This window comes from Chrysoperla carnea, chromosome 1 (genome assembly GCF_905475395.1).
Source record: "Chrysoperla carnea chromosome 1, inChrCarn1.1, whole genome shotgun sequence".
Taxonomy (NCBI): Eukaryota; Metazoa; Arthropoda; class Insecta; order Neuroptera; family Chrysopidae; genus Chrysoperla; species Chrysoperla carnea.
The window spans coordinates 70,752,083-70,775,584 of NC_058337.1; the positions used below are offsets into that span (position 1 = coordinate 70,752,083).

The 23,502-nt window shown below is 30.1% G+C and overlaps 2 protein-coding genes across 2 annotated transcripts; one reads left to right on the forward strand and one right to left on the reverse strand.

The window, feature by feature from the left end:
• Positions 1-1,012: 1,012 nt before the first annotated feature.
• LOC123305220 lies at positions 1,013-13,688 on the reverse strand. The gene is made up of 8 exons (XM_044886874.1): positions 13,583-13,688; positions 13,293-13,456; positions 11,425-12,209; positions 9,113-9,323; positions 6,863-8,252; positions 5,898-6,052; positions 2,478-4,187; positions 1,013-1,337 (listed from the first exon to the last, which is right to left on the reverse strand). Exons 1-8 carry the CDS (start codon positions 13,638-13,640, stop codon positions 1,035-1,037), a joined length of 4,776 nt encoding a protein of 1,591 aa, XP_044742809.1. The 5' UTR covers positions 13,641-13,688; the 3' UTR covers positions 1,013-1,034.
• A 1,483-nt stretch (positions 13,689-15,171) lies between these two features.
• Positions 15,172-23,357, forward strand: LOC123290566 (cysteine-rich protein 2-binding protein). The gene is made up of 9 exons (XM_044870802.1): positions 15,172-15,178; positions 16,755-16,905; positions 16,971-17,108; positions 17,190-17,341; positions 17,402-17,609; positions 19,562-19,712; positions 21,067-21,248; positions 21,855-22,432; positions 23,002-23,357. The coding sequence occupies exons 1-9, from the start codon at positions 15,172-15,174 to the stop codon at positions 23,355-23,357; spliced, it is 1,923 nt and encodes a 640-aa protein (XP_044726737.1).
• The last annotated feature ends 145 nt before the right edge of the window (positions 23,358-23,502 follow it).

A 23,502-nucleotide genomic window follows, 5' to 3' on the forward strand; every position in this document is an offset into this window, starting at 1 on the left:
GTTTTATGTACAATTTTTAAAAATGTTCACACTCAGGATAACAAATAAAAAACAACTACATATTGTTAAATTGTATGAATTATCACTGGGTATTATTAAAAAGTGGCATAAGAATTTTTTACAATCAAAATACTTTAAAACTGATGCAATATCACACTTGTAAAAAGTGAATCTTCTTTAGTTTACTTACCTTTCTCGTTATACTATCTATTTATTTTATTCTAATCTACTCTCTTATTTATTCTATTTAAATAATCTTGCAAATTTACTACAGAAGTTTCACTTTAATTATACTTGAGAACTGATTCATGAATTCTGATTATTAAAAATTTAAATAATCTCAAGGTACAAGGTTGTTCGTCAATTTTCCCTACTTATTGCCAAGCGAGAACTGAATCGATTTTACTTTGAAGATCGATTTAGATACAAAAACATACCTAGAAATTGGTAGCGATTCTAGAAAAGTTTTAAATTCTCTTAGTTTTTTCAATGATTCTAATTCTATCTTCACGGTTTTAACACTTCACGGTTAAAAGAGGAGCTAGCCTCGTCTTTAACAGGGGAACAACTTATAAAATTATCGCCAGATTGATTTGAATAACGGTACAGATTAAAGTCGTTATCAAGAGAAAAAATTACTAATAATTATTCAATCTTTAAATGAAAACATAAAATAATAGTGCACTTAATCCCTTTTTCTTATAAATTTTAATCATTATATTCTTCTGATGGTGACGGATTACCTACGTCGGAAGTGGTGGAATACTTTTTAGACAAATTCAAGCCGCCAAACAAATCAATTATTATTAACCCATGAGTAAAAATTAAAAATCGACCGTGCATCAACTTGAAAAACACACAGTCAATTGTAGAAAAGAAAAATCAAACCAGTTCTCAATTGAGACAATTCTTCTCGTAAGAATAAACAACAAATATCTGATATTTGTTTAATTTTTTTAAATTCATTTTTTTGAATTATCGTCAAAAACTTTTGTATAAAATTTACGCCACTTTTTAACAATATACAGTAACCATCATTTACTGTTCGAATTATTTTGTTTATTATTCATCTGTTTTCTAAGTAAACTACAAGCAGGATTTGATAATGAATATGTTTCTGGTTCAAATATTGGTGGATACTCTAAATCTGGATAATCCGGTGGTGGATTTGATTGCGATGATGATGATTGATTCAATTGTATAACCGATACCGGTATAACTGTTGACGACGCTGTTGTTGCGGAAGACACTACATACGGAGGATGATGACTGAGTGGTAAAGTATGATGGTGATGATGATGATTATGATGACTTAAGTGGGATAAAGATGATGACGCCTAAAACAATGCATTAAGATCATGTCACCATCACAAATAGCCATACAATCCTCAATAGGCACAGAAATTTATAACCGCAGTTGGTGATATATACACGCAGCATATAAGACGATCACGATCAAATATATCGTCCAAATATATCCTGTTCAATAATAGCCTCATCCTACAATATAGATAAGCAATGATAACCTGACAAATAATATAACGTCGAGTAATATACTGTAAATGTAAAATATAAAAATAAGTGGGTGTCAGTAACTTAGTATTCGAAAATAACCTTGAAAGAATACAGATATAAACTTTCTCAGCTCAGCATGTGGATCTTTTGGTAGCTCGCATTAGAAGTGGGATACATATTGTTCCTCGTTCATTTATCTCACAACCATACATTTTCCCAATACAATTTACCAATTTGCTTAAGTTAACACAGGTTGTAAGTACACGCTAGCCAGATTTCGGTAGATCACATCAGAAGTGTGATACATAATCAAATTATTTATTCCAGCCCTTTTCCTCCCATAGTCATACATTTTCCCCACTTTTAATTGGGTGCAATTAACAAGGACCAGAGTTTTTTGGTAGCTCATTTTAAAAATGTGACATACAGGCTGGGCCATTTTATTATTGCTAATAACTCGTTTTGTAGTTAACCAATTAAAAAATAACTTAAGTTGCAGAATTTGATGGGAAGAATGGGGGGTTGTATTCTGACATCACAACACTTTAAATTAGAAAGTAGATTCTCATAAAATAACTAATATTTTTGATTTAAAACATTTTTCGAAAATCGTTAGCTTTCGAAAAATTATGTCATTATTGCATTTAATCGAAAGAAAACACGCTAGCTATGTAAAAAAGCTTTACCCAAAAGTTATCAAGGACAATAGAGGACATTCGACTGTGTGCATGACTTTGAACTGAAATTCTAGTACTTTTATAAACAAAATGGCAAACATAACAATTGTACATGCTTTTCGTTTCGATAAACTAAATAACTATTCTTAGATTCGAAAATTTTACCATCTTATGGTTCACATTCGTTCTAAAAATAATGATTTTGAATGACTATTAGATTTTACAGGAAATTAGCTCTGTAATATACGGACGGACACATCTTAAAAAACAGAATATTTAACAAACCTGTGAAAAATCTCCTCTCCAATCCGTTTCTCTAGTAGGTGAATGATTTTTTCTAAATATTGCACGGTGCAACCTAGGTGATCCCAACAACGTTTTCTCTTTTGTATGATGTTTCTCTGAATCCGACGAAGTTTTATGACTACTTCCACCGCCAAATAAACTTTTAAATTTTGATGATTTCGTACTTTTCTCATCCAAATTCAGTTCAAATGCTAATTTTGGATTTAATTTTTGATCTGCGCTAAATGAATAATTCATTGGTGTATATTGTGTTGCTGATTTTAATTTAGTTTTTTCTTTGTGTGTGGGTGTACTGAAAAATACTTTATCATTCCGTCGTAAGGAATTTAGCCAAAATTTTTCGGGTGAATCGCCACGATTAAATATTGATTTTGATTCAGATTTTTTATCCGCTGAATTCAAACTATGCTGTCTTATAATTTTATTTTTATGTTTCGGAGTCGGAGGGTGCGGTTTTTTCAGCTTACTTTGCACACTTGTAGTAGCTTCAATAATAGCTTCATTTGATATCACGTCCCATTCCGAGTCCTGTTGAGAACGATGATCATCAAATACGCTATCAATGCTCATTTTACGAGATTTCACCCTCGACAAAGGTCGTGAACTTGAAGATTCTTGTGATGATAATCGATTACGTAATTCTGTGTTTTTATCTGCGATTCCATCACTGTATTTACGACATAAAACATTCTTGTCTGCTTGACTATCAGAAGTTTTATAAGGATATGAATGACTTTCTCCCAATTTTTTATGTTCTGTTTGAGTTTCATTTTTCACTTCTTGTATCGTTTCAGCAATTTCCTCCTCAACTGCATCATTTTGCCGTTGTAAAAAAGCATTTTGTTTACGCTCTTCTTCCTGGCGATTTAACATAAATTGTTCCAAAGTGATAAATCCAGAAAGATTATCATTACGATGTAAATTTTTCTGTTTTGGAACAAACGCAGGTAATTTATAATCGGTAAAATCGCATAAACTAGGATTCGATGCATGTATATAATTGATGGGCTTAGGTTTTGGAATTAATTTTAATGGTTTTGGAGCTAACTTTGGCGGTTCTTCAATGGTAGTTGTAGGCATATTATGCAATAAATCAGGTTTTTTCTCAACTACAGGGTCAACATTTTTTATGATATTAATAGGTGGTGGAACATTTTGATTGACCACCAACAATGGTGGTATCACTTTACGATACGATCGAAATTGCGCTGTAGGCACGGGTACATTTTGATTTTTTGAATGTTTTGTACTGGAATGTGAATTAAAGAAACGTAAATATTTTCGATCTAAACTTGTAGAACCTGGACTATCAGTAGTTGTAGCAGTAGACGATGTAGTCGATGCATCAGAATGTTTACGAGATGTAAATTTTTTCAATGAACCAAATTTCCGTGCGGGTGATGATGAGGCTTCACTTTTCTCATGTTTGACTAATTTTTCTTCGTCTTCAGATTCATCTGTTTCTGAATATAAACTTATGTCTGACGATTTTGATAAATTTATGTCAGTTGTAAGTGTTGCAGAGGTGATAACATCCACCCACGTTAACATTGTTTCATTATTATCAGCTGATAAATAAAATGCAGTTCCCGTGTGATAAACTTTAAACGCATTTGTACGCGACTTCACTTCCGTTGCTAATGATACAGTAAAACCTGGTAAAAATACCACACATTCTGCTTTTGATGCCTGTAAAAAAATTCAATTGTATTTTACAATGTTTGTAAACAAATAAAATCGAATTAATTTATGATTGCATTATTACAATTCCGTACCATTAAGGTTGTAGGCGCATTAAAGCAAAGATTATATAACAAGCTAAATTTTCAATATATTGTTTCGGTATAATAAAAAACGATATTCAATACCTATAGTTCAATTAATTTAGTATGATATAATGTGAATTTTATGCACAACAGACAAAACTAAAAAGCACAGAATAAAAAACCCTTTAAAGATAATTGAGTTGTTGAACAAAATTTTTTTTTTTGGCAAAAATGGAAAGATCACATATAAGTTTTATAACAAAACAGTTTTTATTTTTTCATAATTTGAAAGTTACATACAATTTTAAAAAACTTTACAAAAGAGAAACGAAAACGTCCGAAGAAAAATTTTCGTAAAACATTCGTGTGACGTAATAATTTTAATGGGTAGAAACTTTTTGAAAAAAATCTCTATATGCGTATATAAATGTATACCCATTCTGCTTTTGTAATAGCAAAAATATCATAGCTAATCGCGTTAACAGCGCTTATCATTTGGAGATGTGTGTTGTACATAATGTGTTGTACATAATGTGTGCGTTTGGCAGAAAAAAGCGCTTGAGAGCGCTTACTAGCGCTGAAAAACAAACTGTACAGTTTTCGGCCAGGAAATGTTTGCTAACTTCAGTTGTTTGAATTCTGAATTCTTAATAATTTACAAACATATATTTAAATTAGGTTAGGTTCCCCGGTTAAAGCCAACTTAGCGTCCTAGAGGAATATAGCTATTTACTATTTGCTATATATTATAGCTAAAATTTCAAACTGACCCTTCGCTACATTTAAATGTTGTTTTTTATTTAAAAAATGATTATTTTTTGTTTCGGACAGATGCCAATCAAGTAAAGACATATCATATATATCTCATACCTTTGTCAAAAAGCACTGTTCGATAAAGGTAAAATCTAATATTTTCTTTACTTGAATAGTTTATTGACAAATAAAAAGAAAGAGCTCCATTTCATTAATTTTTCTGAATAAAAATGTTCCTCATCATAATTCCATATACACATACAAAGTTAATTGCAGCCTTTAGACATTTTTTCCATTAGTTCGGCTTTTAACTAGTTTATTTATGTATATATGGTTTTCCAAATTCATACTAGGCAGCGGCAGTGTGAACAAAAATAGTTAATGGGGTGGTAAATTGATCACACTGTCGTCGCTTGGGTGAGAACGAAGTAACCGACTCCATCCACATCATAAAAATGTAATTCTGTATATTCGAATGTATTTGAAATAAATAAAGATTAAAAGATAATGATGTGGGTGGCCTCTGTTAGAGACTTAAATGTCTGATGAACGGAGGTAAAACCCCATTATTATTATTATAAATTCATGTAAACCAACGCGTCTTGTAAACCAAAACTTTTTTTTTTCCAAAAATAGAACCCATTTATACCTCCATACCAAAAACTGTTGACTTTTTTTAATGTAAATATGATTAATGATCAATAACTCCAAAACGGAAATTTTACTTATTCACAAAGCTATTTAGCCAAAAATGAGTTTTATGCTTTTTTCTTCAAATAATGAATCTTTTAGAACACAGAAACCCCCACGTTAAACCTCTTTACTTCTCTACAATAAACCCACATGTTCCCAAGTGTAATTGGATTTATTAAAAACTTACATCTTTTGATTTGAACCCATACAAAGCGCTTCCATTCAGGATAAACCATCGTTTAATCCAATTTACATTCTGGGTAGTTTTGTTACGGATTCGCTGATAAAGATATCCTTGAATTTCTCCAGGACTAACATCTTTTACGGATACTTTCCGACGCTCTAAAAAAGAATTTGATGATGTTAGCTTTTAAATGTTATGTAGTAAGCTGTCATCATCATGTTCATAAATGATAACAAGATAATTAGAGAAAATTTTTAACTAATATGATTCCAATATATTCAATGGAAATCGAATGTAAAAACTTTTCTGAACTTTGAGTAAAATTTGTTTTTTATAAAGGAAAAATTTGAAATTAGTTTTTCTTTATTTCTAATTTTTGATTGAATTCGATATCTGTAGAACATACTCTTTAAACTAAATTTCGAGTGATATGTTATTATCACTCTACTATCACAAACCTTTTTTTGAAGTGTAAACTGCTTGCCAGTCAATAAACTAGCTATAGTGAAATGGGTGCCCATGCATATATCTAAGTAGTATCTAAATTAAATATCTGCCGAATTTATTAGATTTTCAAACAAATTTGTAAAAGTTGTTTTACAAATAATAAATTTCTAACTCAAAAATTACCTCTACCTATTTCATTTATGAACATGGTTGGATTTTAAACGATCCTAGTAGTTGTCAAAATTGTGGTTATCGTAAGATGTCCTTCGCCAAGTAGAACAGTATGGCAATTTTTATATGACTGGTAATTTTTTTTCAAGAACGATTTGTTGAAGAAATATTAAAAAGGAGGGATAAAAAAATCTACCGCTAAGGGGCCACTCATTAATTAAGGATGATTTTGGCGATTTCTGACTGCCCTAACCTCATGTAAGAATGCATAAGATTTCTCATATCCTCCCCCCTGCCTCTTCTTACGTTAAGATGCAAAGGCTAAAATCAAAGTTTTTTATTGAACTCACTTGCATATAAAGAATTTTTCTTTCTCACAGTTTTTCCTTTTGATATAATAGCTTTTACAGGATTCGACGACACTTTCACTTCACATTTGTTATCACGTTTATTATGAGCAGTACTTTCAGGAGATTTGAGCTTAGTCGTCTCATCCATGGTTAACTTTGTTTTAGTCGCATGTTGTACATTTGATATTTTTTGTGGTTCTTGATTAAATACAAATCCAAAGGTATCAACTTCTTTTTGAGGAAAGACTATTTGTTTAGGTGATTCCGATGTAAAAGTATGTGATGGTCTTGGAGGTGGTAATGGTGCTTCGCTTTGAGAATGTAAACGTTCCTTTCTTGGATGCAATTGAGGACTCTCTTCAGTTTTAGATAAATTTCTGGGAACAAATGGTTCATATGGTTCTTGAGGTTCACTTTTTTCACGAATACTTTCTTGTTCCCTCTGTCGATACGTAATTAACGATGAATTAATAGTTTCTAGAATCTCACCCATTTTCCCAGTTAATATTTCATCATATACCTCCACTTTTTCCTCCGTATGTTGTTCATCTTTTTTGTGGTCAATCACTTTTTGTGAAACTTTCTGATGTGTCTCAATTCCATACACGTCGGTTCCATCAGATAAATCATACGCTGGAGTACTGTGCGATTTATCTAATCGCCCGCGCAACTGAGCAATTCTATCAAAATTCCTAGGTGGTACTGCAGGTTTTTTTAGTGTACTTGGTTTTGGTGGAATTTCAGGTGGTTTTCTAAATTTATGTTCATCTTTTGGAAATACATCAAGCGTTTCCTCTTTGATATCATTTTTTAAGTCTGGTTGATACAAAGTTCGAGTTTTTGGCACAGGTCGTGATTTTGGGTCTTGTAAAATATCTTTAAGATCAATGTTATTCTGTGAGATTTTATCTTCAAAAGAGGAGACTTTTTGTTTCACATCAATTTGTAAGGTTTCATCAGCTTTAACCTCGTTTATTAAGTTACTACGATCTTGAACTTCATCTTCATTATCGTCAATAAATTTTAAACTATCCTCATTTTTAACATGAAGTGCGTTATCTTCATATACGCCAGTGTTCTCTTTCGTCTCCTCTTTACTCTCCGCAATATCGTCAACAAAACGTACACCGGTTTTTTTACGTTCTCTCATTTTGTCATCGCACTTATTATCATCACTTAAATGCCGTTTTCCTTTACTGTTGTTTGAGCTTTTCTTTGAGGCTAAACCAATTACTGTTGATGGGCGTGGATTCAGTTCCAAGCCATGCCCATATGATACAGATTTATCACGAAGTAATCCTTCTTTATTTGACTCCACGTCGGTACTTGATTGAATAAATCCTGAGCTTGAATGTTTATAAGATGCTTGTATTTTTAACTCCCTCCAAAACTAAAATATAAAAAAAGCAATTAAAATTTTCATATAAACTCAAATTGTGCAAAAAAAGTGAATCGGAAAAAATAAAATATATTCGATGTATTGGATTCAAATTATCCGAAGGACGAATACACATTACTAGATAAGATTATTTTTTCTGATCCAATTATAAAAGCTTTCAATTTCTTTTTTTTTTTTTTTTTTGCAAAAGTGAAATCGCTAAGCTAAAATTTAGTGGTCATTTTTAGCACCACCAAAGTATTCATCATGAAATTATTTTCATATTGGTGAAATAGATTTAGAAAACAATAGTACCCAGAATAACGGCTAACTAAGCATGCAAGAAATTTCATCAAACTTTTTTTTTATTTAAAAAATTATCTAACGGGTATACAATCAGTGTAATCATAAAATAAGTTGGTTTCTACTCAAAATGTTTATTTTTGTACACACATAAAGAATAAACAAGAGTATGTTAATTCATCTAATTCGTTCGTCTGTCCGCCTGTCCGTGGACAGACTTTTTTTAATATATTCAAGCGATAGAAAGTTAATTCAAGTTCGAGAATTAGTAAGATAGGACATTGGGACCCATTGATTTATGATACAATTTTCAAACCATAATAGATAGAAGAAGAGTTTAAAGTCAAAAAATATTATTTTAGTAAAATCAACTTTCAATTAAAAAATTTTTTCATAAACCTCGGTGAATTCCCGCAATTTTACTTTGAAAATATACAATTGCTACATGTTTTTTGAGAGAAAATTATATTGTTACGCACTTTTTAAACATGTGGAAAATTTATTATTATCCAAAAATACTTATAAAAATCCTTTTTAGCGTTTTTAAATTTATTGATATGTACCCTTACCTGTTCAATACTAATACTGGGCGCGCGATAGAAAGGTATTGCCCCGGTGATTGTATTACGTCGTTGTAAAACAGGACGTGGTTTTAATGGATACACTCGAGGGCATAAACTTTGTGGTGGACTTCCATCTGAATCACTAACACTACTGCAACTATCTGAATCTGAACTGCATGCTGGTGGTAGTTGTGGCGTTAATCCTCCAGAAGGTACTCTATATGAAAAACATTATTAATTAATCAGTGATGATGATTTCATTTAAAAACAAATAAACAAACAAAAAAAAGTTTCTACATTAAATAAATCCTTTTTAAGTAAAACCGGAAGTTTGTCTTATTTTGCTATCAAAATATTTTGATATCAAATTTTAAATTTAATATTGGGTGATTTATTATATAGAATGGTCCTTTAATGTATATTTAAAGGATACGATTTGTTAAATGAAATGAATTTATTAAAATAGCCTTTGTATTTATTTAACTAAATATACTTTATCACCAGATGTAGTTAAATGAGTCATATTACTTGAAGGGATGAGTCAAGAACACACACAACAATATATTTTTATCATTATATTTCTGGCAAACCATGTCTCAATTGAAACCAGAAATAATAAAAAAAGAAAATCGAATTTTAAGCCATCAAAAATTGAATATAAAAGAGTAAGATGTGTACGTTTAAATATGGATTAATATTCCAGTCATAACTTCCATAGCTTCGCCAAAAGGCTAAACAAATTTTATCATTAAAAATAGATAAAATTTTAAGAATGAATATATGACTTCGAGTTGAGACACAGTTATTGAAATAAATATTACGATACTCGAAATAAAATTGTATATTACAAAATTTTATTAAAAAAATACAACATACTAACATATCGCTAAATATTAGTATTTTTATTGCAATTCAATCAACGAGAGTATTTAAATGTATTCGCAAACACGATGTGGTGAAATAACAAAAATTTGATCGTCTTGAAAATTTATTTTTCCCATTTGGTGATAATATTTATATTTTTATTTTTCAAGTGTCATAGTAATTTTGGAAATGCGATACATATTTATTTTTAACTGGACAAAGATTTTTTTATTATAATAAGTATATAAAACGTACATTAAATTCCATTTAGATAAGGCGAAAAAATGACTTTTCACGTTTTATTCTTAAATATTTCGACTCTTTACAAAGCTATGAATTGATTTTTGTTTTAAAAATTGAAAAAAAGAATAATTCAATGTGTTGAGATTTACTTTGTGGAATTCCATATTCAAATTAAAACAATAAATGTATAATGTAATATTTTACTGCTTCAAGTCTACGAATAGGGAAGATAATTTTTTTTAAATTTGTATGTGGTGAAAAATGCCATTATTACAAATACACTGGGGTTAAATAAAATTTTACAATGCCTATATATAAATCATATTTTTTCTTAGTATGATTTTGTACGGTAGTTATTATTTTTGACACAAAGAGTATCAGTGAGTATGAAAGTTGTACTGCTACACACATAACAAAATCGTAGAGAAAATAAAACTGTGAAAAAATACAAACATGAGCAACAAATTGGGTATTTGCATGTAATTTATTTTTCGAATTTCTTAACAAAATATAAAAAAAACGTAATCGAGATGACAAAAAATGAAATTAAAATTAAAATCGGCCATGAAATACGGATGATATAAGTATTTAAAAGACTGGTATTAAACAGAGAGATCTGATAAGAACAATGACGTCAGTGTGTCTATCAGCCAAATGCTATAGCATGGCTACATATGGTATACCATATATATATTCACATGTTAAATTCTGTTTTGCTAGAATGAGATAAAAACAAAACTTTGATGGCTTTTATGTTGGTTGTTTTTATATTTATTCGAAAAAGATTTCTCGACTGTTTGTTATATGAAAAAGTTTTTAATAAAGCAAAAACAATATTCAAATTTCCAATTCTTTAACAGTTTCTTTTATACATTCCTATTATTCCATAAATTTTTTTATCGGTTATGAACATTGATTTTTAACAGTAGCAAAAATATTTTTTAATCCTATGCCCAATGGTGTGATTTATACAAAAATTATAATTACTTGACCATGAGTCTAAAGTAAACTATTTACCACTCCACGGGAAAAAATTGGCCGCGATCGCTTTTTGTCTTTGCCACTCTTATTGAAAATTATTTTCGCATCGCTAAGATACAGACACCGCAGTCTTGTAAATAAAGTTGTTCAATTGACTTAAATTTCACATAAGAGTTATGCTAAAGGTAAATTAATCATTTTAAAATAAAACAAAAATAAAAAAAACTTACCTAGGAAGTGGAATTTCAAAATCAGGGATTGTAAGTAATTCAGGTCTTGGTGATGGTAAATTATCATGCCATCGATTATAAGGCAAAGATCGTTTTTTACTAGGTAACCTATACGGTTTCATATAAATTTGTCCATAAATTTTGGTATGTCGCGGTCGTTTTTTCAACGTTAACAGAACATCTGGCGGTGATTCTTGAAACAACGATAACACTTTTTTTCGTTCCCACCCGACAACAGTTTGATAATTAACTTGTACAATTTCATCACCTTCTTCAATTTTACCACTCGTATGTGCTGGGGATCCAAATTTAATCTCTGCAATTTGATGTACATTACGAAAGCTCGGTAAAATAAAAAACCCAAGATCATTTTCACGTTTTTTGAGTGTGGCTAAATCTAATGATGCTGGTTGTAGTAACATTGGATCTGATATATCCTGTATAATTTTATCAGCTAATTCTGCTAAAGATTCACAATATCCACGTATAGCGGCCACAGGTCGTTCAGCAAATCGATCACGATGAGCGCATGTTGCCATTAATACACTTAATTTTAATAATTCTATTTTACGATCATTATACTCTGTTTGTCCACTAAACGGTGATCTATCTAACCAACAGACTAAAGGCTTAATTGTTGATATGATATTTGCGACATCTGCCATGGTTTGTGTTTCCACTTTATTGTTATCTGCAGTTGACGATAATTCATTATATAACGAATGTGCTGCACATGATAGCCGTAAGGCCAATAATTGTAAATTTTCTCTATCCAATTCATAATGCTGAAAAAAAAAATCATTGAAAAATTGGCTTGATTGAATGTTTGAGGCGTTTTGATTAAGTCTTCTTTGAGATTTTGTCTTCTAACTGCTTTTTTCAAAAGACCCTACAAAACTAAAATGAAAACGGTCTTTCGATCAAAGTAACTGAAATGATAGAAGGCTCTGTTTAACATGCTGACCAAGAGTGTCAATGGACTCAAAGTTGAAACGTAGACAATGTAACATGTCTCCATACGAAACCCACCTAATGAAAATATTTCACTTAATGGAGTTGATGAAAAGTTTCATATCTCAGTTTTATACCCAAGATTCTACCCATAAACTGGATAAACACAAATTTTAAAGATACAGTCCCGTAAACGTGTATTATTATTTGTGTTTCAACTTTGCCCCCAAATATCTCAAAAACAGTTGATTTAAGAGCTTTGGGCACATTGACACTTATTATCAGCATATTATATGGACGTTTTAAAAATTACGTTATTTACTCAAAAATGAACTTTCTTAACTTAGCAAACCTCAAAAAAAAATTATTTTCACCAAGCATTGTACCTAATTAGAATAAATCTGTATCCAATTAATAAAATTTTCATATGTTTATAATTTATACAGGTTTCAAAAATGTAGTCTCAATATCCTTATATTTAATAAACCCAAGAGCATAAGCAAATTTTAACCACTAGAATAGAAAATGACTCGAAAAAATAATAAGTTTAAAAAAAAAATTTTATTTCTTGGGAATATATTATTAATAAGAGCATGAAAATTACGGATCAATAATTTTAAATTGAGAATTTATAAAAATGTATTTCCTTGCTTAGGCCTCGTTTTTTTAGTATTTATAGAATCCACTTGGCTTTTTAGGACTAAGCCACTTTAATATTTCATTTTATTTTGTTGAACAGCTACAAAAATATTCAAAAGCTTAATGCTTTTTGGTTTCTGAGATATTTATATAATCTTTTAGCAGTTCAAACATAAAGTGATAATTGAAAACCTAATAATGGAACTAATCTTCATAAAACGACTTAAGAGTTTATTTTAAGTTTTTAAATATAACAATCAAATAAGCACTGAACTTACAAAATTTCTTAAATGTTCGACAGCTTCTAAAATTAATTCTTGATGACCTAATGTATAAACTCCAAGATGTTCCAAATCATCCGCCCGTAAATTTAATAACTGATGACCCTTAACTCCATTATTTAGAAATGAATTGATATACGGGATAATGACATTATCCAGACCTGGAAACGAAAAAAACCGTATCTAGTTGACATTTTTTTGATGATTCACATTTCACAATACACCAAACACAAATTTTTATATCACTATAAACAAAACACTGTTTACAATAACATATGAAGGCTTACCTTTTAACCATTCTGTAACTTGGTCTGGAGACCATTCGGCTACATTTACATACGCCATAGATTTTTAAAATTGTAAATGTCAAATTATTTATATGTTGACATGGGCGATTATCTAGCTTTTTACACACACAATAATACCTGGTCATTTCCTAAATAGTCGGTATATGTACGTTACATAAAGGTGATAATCGTAAGACATGTTCCAGCAACAAGTCTTCTTGGATTGAGCGAGTCAAGTGTATATAATAAACAGAAACACACTATTATGACGACAATGTTAAAGTGAAATACATATATATCTTGATTGATAAGTTAAAGAAAGATGAGTGTTTTCGAATTACGTATATTCGAATTATTCAGCCGCATAATTTTAAAATATGCATGTTTTAAAATAACTTGTTTGATAATAATTTTAATTCGAGTTTAAAGTAGATATTGAAATATTATTTAATATTAATGCATAATATTAACTAATAACTCGGAAAGATTTATATAAAAAGGACCTCAGCCCGTTTCGTATTTATATGTGCATTATAAAAAAATATTGAAGATATCGAGATGAGGTTTTTTTTAATTTTTCGGTATTTATTTAGCGATTGTTTAGGTATACTTCAATATGACCAGAGAAAATCACTCGAATAGGGTACACCTTAACTCTATAGAAAGCAGCTAGTTTTCAAAATATTACTTGCAAGGTGAACATGTACAGTGTCAACCAAAAAAGGCTAACATTCAATAACTTTTGATTTTGATAATACGAAAACGGAACAAGTTCAGATATTTTTTGTTTGTTTATTAGCATTTGTACTATTCAATGGCCCTTTCAAATATAAATTTTCTATATATTCTAAATCATATTTTATACTCAGACCAACAATTCAGTGACATTCCTAGAATCATAGATAATGTATAAATATACCTTTCATAGTTATTTTTGCCTTTTATGTGCTATTAGCGATCTGCACGATTCCTCATGTACCCTTTTTCCATTTCCAATTGAATAAATTTTGCTCTAAATAAAAAAATTGGCATGATCTTGAAGTGACCTTCATGGTCAAGCTTAAGAGAATCCTTCGACTTTTTTCTTACCCATTTTTTTTAGTCATAATTTTTTAAAATTCAGGGAGGTCTCGAACTTTTTGAGCACCTGTGTATACACAATAGATCAAACTGGTCGAAGTACAAAAGAACTTTTAAAACTTACTCCTAAACTCAAATTTAATATATTCCAAGTTACTTAACGTTTGAATACATATTAACCGTGCTCTATTATAATGTTTAGAAATTTTTATGAAATTTAGCATATCCAATCTCAATATGAGGAAGTATTCATGAACAAATTTTTTCCCCCGTTCGATAAAAAAAATATGGTAAATACGAGATTTTGGGTTTTCTACCCCTTCAACTACAAGATTTTTCACAGTTTTCAACGCCATCCATCACTTTGAAAACAGGTTCTGAAATGGAGTCGGACATTGAAAAACACAGCGCAAGAAACGCATATGAAACACTTCCGAAGATAGGTCATCCACGAAAACGATCCCACTATACCTTCCACCGTGGCAAGATTTCTTAAATTGAAAAGCAAAATGCAAAGTGATTATTCCCCTCAGCATACAGACTCTTATCAGTTTTATGAACAAGAGTTCACAGTGGGGGCTAATATAAAATGTATAATATAATAAATAATCTATCAACGTGATCCTTAATAATCCTGAAAATTTACATCAATTATTCAAGGTTTGAATTCAGTATACAATCCTTATATTTCGAGTTTTTCTGTTTTATCTTCGTATATAATCCTTCTTATACTCCCGCCGCTACCCATTTAACTATTGCTAGTTTTTTTAATAGACTGTCGGACATTTTTGGGTTCATCGTGTTCAGAATTTTCCTCGTCATTTTGGTACCCTTTTTATTCAAACCGACCATATTTGAATGAGTGTCAGCTAGGGTTCAGGGTTGGCAACTCTCCAAATTTGATCAAGAAACTCCCGAAATCGTGTAGTCTCTCCTACTGCTCCCGACTCCCGATACCGGCAACACCAATTCTACAGAGCTCAGTAATAAAAGATATTTTTATACCATGTATATATGAAATATACATAGTATATTAAGATTAGTCCCAAGTTTGTAACGCTTAAAAATAATGATAATACGAAAAAAATTTTGGTATTGGTGTTCATAGAATCACCTAATTAGTCCATTTCCGGTTGTCTGTCCGTCTGTTTTTCAACACGATAACCCAAAAACGAAAAGAGATATCAAGCTGAAATTTTTAAAGCGTACTCAGGACATAAAAAGTGAGGTCGCGTTCGTAAATGAGCAATATAGGTCAATTGGGTCTTGAGTCCGTGGGACCCATCTTTTAAACCGTTAGAGATAGAATAAATATTTAAATGTAAAAAATGTTCCTCATAAAAAAATAAACAAATTTTGTTTGAAACATTTTTTCGTAAACATCACTGTTTACCCTCGAGGGCGCTAATTAAGTGCAAACTTTATAACTTTAACTATTTAAAATGTGGATATCTTTTTTTATTTACGTGACGTCAAAAAACAAACGATTGCGTCATCAAGACTGTCTATACATGGCATTTCAACAATTAACTCAGTCAATTGTTTGTTTTCACTTGTTTGATTATTAATATCATATTCAAGTATATTCGACAATTCTGAGCACTTTTATTTTAAATTACTCGAAGTATATTTCTTTATATAAATATTTAATTACGGAAAAATTAAATCCACAAAACATCAAAAACATCGAACAGTATTATTATACATCGGTGGTGTAATTAGATTTATTTCACTATCTCCCGACTTCCTGGAACTTTTAGGTGGACGATTGGAACTCTTCACAAACCTGAAAAAAGAGCCTAATTTGCGATAAGTAGCAGGATAAAATTTTTGGTAGCACATGAATTTTAAAAGTAGCCTAATTTTGCGACAAGTAGCACAATCTGGCAACCCTGTGGACGGTTACAAATCCTTCTCTTTATTTATTTGCTATGTACCCCACATTACATTTTCTAGTCTACGGCCGTGATTATGACAACACGAGATTTTTTACATAACCTAACTTAACAAATAAAAATTTTTAACAAAAAATAAATAATGAATTGTAAATATTGTAAATTATCAGAAGATAAAATATTAAAGCCATGTTTAAAATGTGAAAAATGTAATCAATTAGTTCATATTTTATGTTTAAAACGAAAATCAACACCTGGTGGAATTATCGGGGATGTATTTTTCGATTTTACTTGTACAGAATGCAATAACGGTGGTGAAGAAATATTTAATCGTTCTAAAATGCCATGGTAAAATCAATTATTTTCTAAATTGAAAAACCTCGCGGATTATTAATATTTATTATGTAAATTAGGTTCCAGGCGATAACATTAGTATTGTACGATATTATGCATAAATCAGAAGGTACTGGTCGGTATGGCTTTTTCCATTGGAAGGTTCATATTAATTCATACATTGAGAGGCATTGGCATGTATTATTTAGAAAAGATTTGTGAGTTTCCTATCACAATCGATAAACGAATTAAATTATAATGATGTTCTACCTATTCTATATATAATCGTTCTATTTTAGTAAACGTAAAAAAAATTGGATTGGGACAGTTTCCGGCACATTATCAATATATAGCCCACTGTTTTTTACATCGGGAACAGAAATTTTAGGTGAAGGAGGATGGTGGAAATTAACTTATCCAAATTTATGTCCAGAAATAATCGTTCAATTATGTAAGTATAAAAAAATATTTTTTTTGTAATTATTTTAACGAAATTATTTACCATTTATAGGTAGTGATTTAACACAAATTAAACATCAAAACAAAGAATTAAAGCATACTTTGAATATTCAGAAAGATTTAGAAATAATAAATAAAATCTTATTAGAAAAATACAATTTTGTTCAACCTGTGATAGATGCTACCGGTAATGATTTATGTAACGAAGCTCCTCCAAAACGATTAAAATATGAAGAAGAAATATCCACTGATGATAATAGGTATTGCAACTTTTTTAAGGTAGTACCTCCACGAGCGCAATATGTTAAGAAACCCTCAAAAAACAAGACATATTGTTAAAACAAATACAGTGGACCCACGGTAATCCGACAAACATTTTGCAAGGTGGTATCAAATTATCGAATTTGTCGGACTATAGAGTACTGCCACAAACCCCCTGTAGTTCGGAACTTTTTGAAAAAGAATGCCTTGTAATCCGCCAAATTACATATCAAAGTGATAAGATTTCAATCATTTTCTAATTTCAGCCACGAAGAATTTATGTATTTATAATAAATCTGCATTGTAATTAATATTATAGTTATGTCGGATTACAAGGGGTGTCAGATTAGACAGGGGGGGGGGGCGGACTACCGCGAATCTACTGTACATTGTTATATGAGACAAGCGTGGGAAAATGACAAATCTTTGACAAAAAATGACAAAGAATCTGCTATTTTAATGAAAAACTAATATTTGATAGCAGAATATATGTTGAATAATTTAAAAAATGAAAATAATTGATCTCGTAGTTTTGATTAACAATTAAAATAAATAACATGTTTAGAGAATTATTTTCAGTGGAGGTGGTAAAGAAATAGTGTGTATTTATGGTACAGGAGCTCGCAACGTCGACAAAAGAAGAATTTTATTATGCCTGATTTTATGATATGTTGTTCTTCTTGCTCTTTCAGTTAGAGCTTGGGCCATCTGGCTGGCGGTAGTGGTTGCGTTTAGTACTGCGCAGCCTAAATGTACAGGCAATAATCCTAAATTTTAAAAGTATTTTAGTATGTCTGTAGTTTTAATATTATGTTATTTAAGTATACAAAAACTTAAAATTAAATAAATTTAAAAAAAATTCAAAAGAATTACATAAAGAAGACAATAAAAAAATGCTGATTGCTGTTATATTCGATGAGGACTACTTGGTAGTCGAAATACGTATTTATAAAATACAAAAAACTAATCTAGGAAATTGGGGCAAAAATTGAAATTTATTTCGAAATGTCCTAGAGTTCTCATTTATTATCTTCGATAGTATTTATATACTAAAATACTTTTAAAATTTAGAATTACAGTGCAACCTCGATATAACAAATCTGAAGGGAATCAGTAAATATTCGTTATATCAAGTAATTAAACTGAGGTTCGTAATATTGAGGTTAAGTTGGTCTAAAATTCGTTATAAAGAGGAAAAAAGTGTCGGAACCTCTCGCGACATGAATTACATACTATGGAGCATACTAACTGTCATATATTGGTGGGACTTTATACGTTATATAAAGGTTTTGAATTGACGAATTTCGTTATTTAGAGGTATTTAAATTTTTTATTATAGTTGAAATTCGTTATAAAGAGACTGTTCGCAAAAAATATTCGTAATGTAGAGGTATATTTTATATTGACTCTTATGGACAATTCAAGGGGATTGCGAAAAATTTGTTAAATCGAGGAATTCGTTATATTGAGGTTCGTTATATTAAGGTTGCACTGTATTACCTGTACATTTAAGCTGCGCAGTATTAAACGCAACCACTACCTCCAGCCCGATGGCTCAAGCTCTAACTGAAAGAGCAAGAAGAACAACAAATCATAAAATCGGCTATAATAAAGTTCTCTCTCGAAAGCGTTGCGAGCTCCTATACTATTATGAGACATTGTATGTAGTACGTGTGTATTTTTACCAGTGATGCCAAAGCCTGATTACCCGAAAATCGTTTAAAATAATCAAAATACCCATTTTTACTTAAAAAAAAAGTCCCTTTTAAAAAAAATCAAAATGAAAAATTTTTGAGTCATACTGGACACCTTCCACTAATAGGAACTAACCATATATGTCTTGGTACCGCAGATATGTATAACGTAGGTAGTTAGTTAAATCTTTTTGACTAGAGGAACTACCTTTAAAAACAATTTAATTTTGTAATGTTAAAAGATTTTCTTTTTGTAGCAGCAATCAAGAAAATAATGAAATATTTAATATTCCTTTAATACCAACACTCGATGACGATAATTTTAATTTAAATATCGACGATGATGATTATAATTTAGGTTTTGATAGTTTTGATTTTTCAAGTCAGTCGATATTCAGTGATCTTTTCGTAAGTATTTTAAAATATAACCTTTTAATTAGCGTTTGACTAATCATAGTAATAATAATAATAATAATAACAACAAAAAGAAGGGCAACCGCAAGTGGGTCCCTAGCATCTAAACCAAGAGCCCTCTGTGCCCTCCTTGAAAACGACCTGTCACCCGAAGACGAGACGTCTTTGGGTAAGAGACAATTTTAAAATCGGATAAAGCTATATAATTCTTTTGAGGCCAGACGCTACACAGGATTAATAGATTCAAGGTTTCGGACCCGAAAATTCTGAATCTGACGCCCTGCAGATACTGATCTTAGCAGGTAAAGATTTTTGACACAAAGGACAAAGGTTTATTAATTAACGTGCTATTATAAATTTTGGTTATAGGAATACCCAACAATTGTATTCGAAAAAAATTGTTATTATTTGCTGATTCAGTAATTTGTAATTTGCGAAAACCATTCTTTTATCCGTTTGGTTTTCTATTTATTTGTAGAACCTATTTTATTTCTTCTTCATTTTAATAAATCTTAATTTCGATGCGTGATTAGTCAAACAGCTTCAAACATTTTAATAGTACAGTAACAATATACATCAGACTTTGCATCAAATTCTGATTTTTTTGTAGAGTTGTTTATATTGTTGACCCAATGATTACTCCAAGTTTTCAGTGAGCGATGAACGCAATATTGACAATATACCAGAAATATAACTACACCTAACATTTATCAAAGTAGATTTTGAATCCAAAACTGTTGCTGGTGTCTCTGTCCACGAAAAAGTTTTCAAAATACAGCTGTTAAAAATTATCTATTTTTTCGAATTTTTAAATTATAAGCAATGTTTTATGTGTATTTTAATCACAAAGGTTTTTTCTTCGGAAAATATATTATCTCCCTTTCCTAATTTTTATATTAAATATTGCGAAAGAGAGCTTTGAGGGCACTCAAAGATGAAACACTGTCTACACAGCTCTCATTTTTTATTAAACTCTTTATAAACAAGCCTAATGAATATACAAAGTTTTATAAGTTGATCACAGAACGCAATATTGGGCATATGTAATTGAAAAATTTTATTTTTTAGAGTTAAAATCGCCCAAAAGCTGAATAAAAGTAGAAAATTTTCTGGTTTATTTTAGTTTTGATAATGTTGTGTTCGCCGCTCGAGGTAGAAAACTTGGATTAATCGTTGAATCAACATCATAAACAACTCTTTAAAAAAAACCAAACTACCCAATTTGACGCAAGATACCTTCAGACAAAAAGGTTACTGTACTATTAAGATAAAAATTAGTTTTTAAGTTCATGGTATCAGTCTTTTGGTACAAAGTTTGATAGAAATAAAATATTCCACTAAAATTTAGGAAGATTCTAAAAAATCTCAAGAAACTGAAGACAATCAATCATTGGAGTATCACGAATTGGAAGATAACAAAAATACAACACCTAGTGAACCTGTAAATTTAAGTAGCTTATTTAATCCCAGTAATAGCATAACAAGACCTTGGGAGAATATAGAATGTCCAAATTATTCCCCGAAAGATAGGTATGAAACTTATTAATAATTAAAAGAGGGTCCATCAAAAATACATATCAAATTCTAGAAAAATTAACTCTAATATATTGGAAAGGGACTAGGTATAATATTATACAGAATCGGGCTTGGGGAAAGCTCCTGGGCTAGGCTTAAAGGATTAGGTTGGGTTATATGTTATGGTTTAATATTAAAAATTTTAAGCTTATTTGAGGAACTTTTTCTTAACAAAATAAAAAAAATATTAAATATTTTGTATGTTATTTTGTGTTATAATAAAATATTTCAAAAAAATAATAAATAAAAATAGGTACCCATTTAAAAACCAACAAAAGTATGATTCTTAGAATGCAAAATAAAACATCCAACTGGATTATTACTTAAATTGACAAGATAATGAAAATTAAAACCATTGTATGTATTTTTAGAAAAATCTTATGAAGCTAACTATTTTTGATGGACTATCTTGTAACCAAAATATTCAGATTAATTATGCCTAACATTCAGAAATGATCTTTATAAATCTTTGCATCCCAAAATATATATTTGCCGTTACTCCTAGAAATTTATTGCCTACTTTTGAATTTCTAAAGCACTGATTTATATTCTAATTTTTAGCATAGCCCCGTTGACAACATACGAAGAAAATGAATTATTTAACAAATTAAATCGACAAGAATTTCTCTCTCCACATTTACGACGTATTCTATGTAAATTACGTTTACGTAAACAGAAACGTGAACGTAACATAAAAGTATTTAACATTGATAAAATCTATGATGAACTATCAAAAAATCCAAATAGGCCGATAGAAATGAATAAAAATGAAATAACAGATCAATATTTAGATCGTTATCATAACGCTATAATGTTAACAAAATCTAAAACTAATCAAGAAAATATTCCATTCCATTTAAAATTAATTGGCTATAATGAACCAAAACCATTTTTATCACCTTACACAAACCGTATACTTAAACCGTATATTCGACGTGATTTTGAAATACATACATCGGATCGAAAACCTGTTTGGTTGGCATTAATGGATGAATTAAAAATCAAAGTGAAAAATAAACATCCGAGTTTAGAAACGGAATGTGGAAGTAATGCACCCATTGATTATTGTTATGTTCGATCCGAACATATTCCAGCTATTAATTTATTGTGTGAATTATACTTTTGGCCAGGAATTGATAGTAAGTATAAATATTTAAATATTAAATAATTTATAAATGCTCTCAAACATGTTTGGAAATTACAGAAAGTGGTATTTAAGTACTGCCTTTAGGTTAGCCTCACACGATAAGATTTTCAGAAATTCTATTGTGACCATAAGAAACATTAAGATATAGTATGTGATTTTGAGATAGAATATATACAGGTGGATCATTTTAATCTATAATGGCTAATACTTGGTTTTGTAGAACCAATCAAAAAATAGCTTAGACAAAATGTTGCAGAGTTTGATGGGAGGCGTCATGTTCTGACATCAGATTGGACCTAGTTCTTCGGGTTTCTTTAGTATCCAATTTAGATCCAGAAAAAGCTGAAACATTGACTGCAAAATATGACTCTTCCTGACATTTATTGGCCACGAAATAAAGTACATTAACGGGACATTCAAATTGGTATTTGTGTGGAGATATTTTACACAATTAACTTATACTAGCGATAAAATTTGTGCCTTTTAACTCAAAAAAAAAAAAAAACCGAGTAAAGCTCGGTCATTCAGGTACTAAAATTAATGCCGTTAATTATTTTTCAGTGTCGGAATCATTACGTTATCCCGATTTTTCATGTGTTGTACTTTACAAGAAAATAATAATCGGCTTTGCATTTATGATACCCGACGTTGCATACAACGAATCATACATTTCATTTATATTCACTCGACCTGAATGGCGACGAACAGGTATTGCAACATTTATGTTGTATCATTTAGTACAAACGTGTATGGGTAAAGAAGTAACATTACATGTATCAGCAACAAATCCTGCTGTAATATTATATCAAAAATTTGGTTTTAAGGTGGAAGAATTTATACAAGATTTTTACGAAAAATATATGGTCGATAATAATCGTGAATGTAAACATGCGCTTTTCTTACGTTTAGGACGATAATAAAAAATAAAAACTATAATTAATTTTTTTATTTTTAAATGCCTTTTTATTTTGACTAGTTTTAAAATATAATTTATTTTTCATATTAATACCATTCCAAATCTTTTAGTTTGAAATCGTCTAGATTTGAAAATTAAAAGAACAA

Bases quoted from the DNA above. Each gene is read 5' to 3' on its own strand.
- LOC123305220 (XM_044886874.1), bottom strand. From the start codon at position 13,640: ATGGCGTATGTAAATGTAGCCGAATGGTCTCCAGACCAAGTTACAGAA. The intron at 6,053-6,862 runs GTGAGTTCAATA...ATTCTTTTTTAG, and splicing joins GAAAAATTCTTTATATGCAA to AGCGTCGGAAAGTATCCGTA. The intron at 4,188-5,897 runs GTAAGTTTTTAA...ATTTTTTTACAG, and splicing joins ATGGGTTCAAATCAAAAGAT to GCATCAAAAGCAGAATGTGT.
- LOC123290566 (XM_044870802.1), top strand. The intron at 17,342-17,401 runs GTAAGTATAAAA...TACCATTTATAG, and splicing joins AGAAATAATCGTTCAATTAT to GTAGTGATTTAACACAAATT. The intron at 19,713-21,066 runs GTAAGTATTTTA...ACTAAAATTTAG, and splicing joins CGATATTCAGTGATCTTTTC to GAAGATTCTAAAAAATCTCA.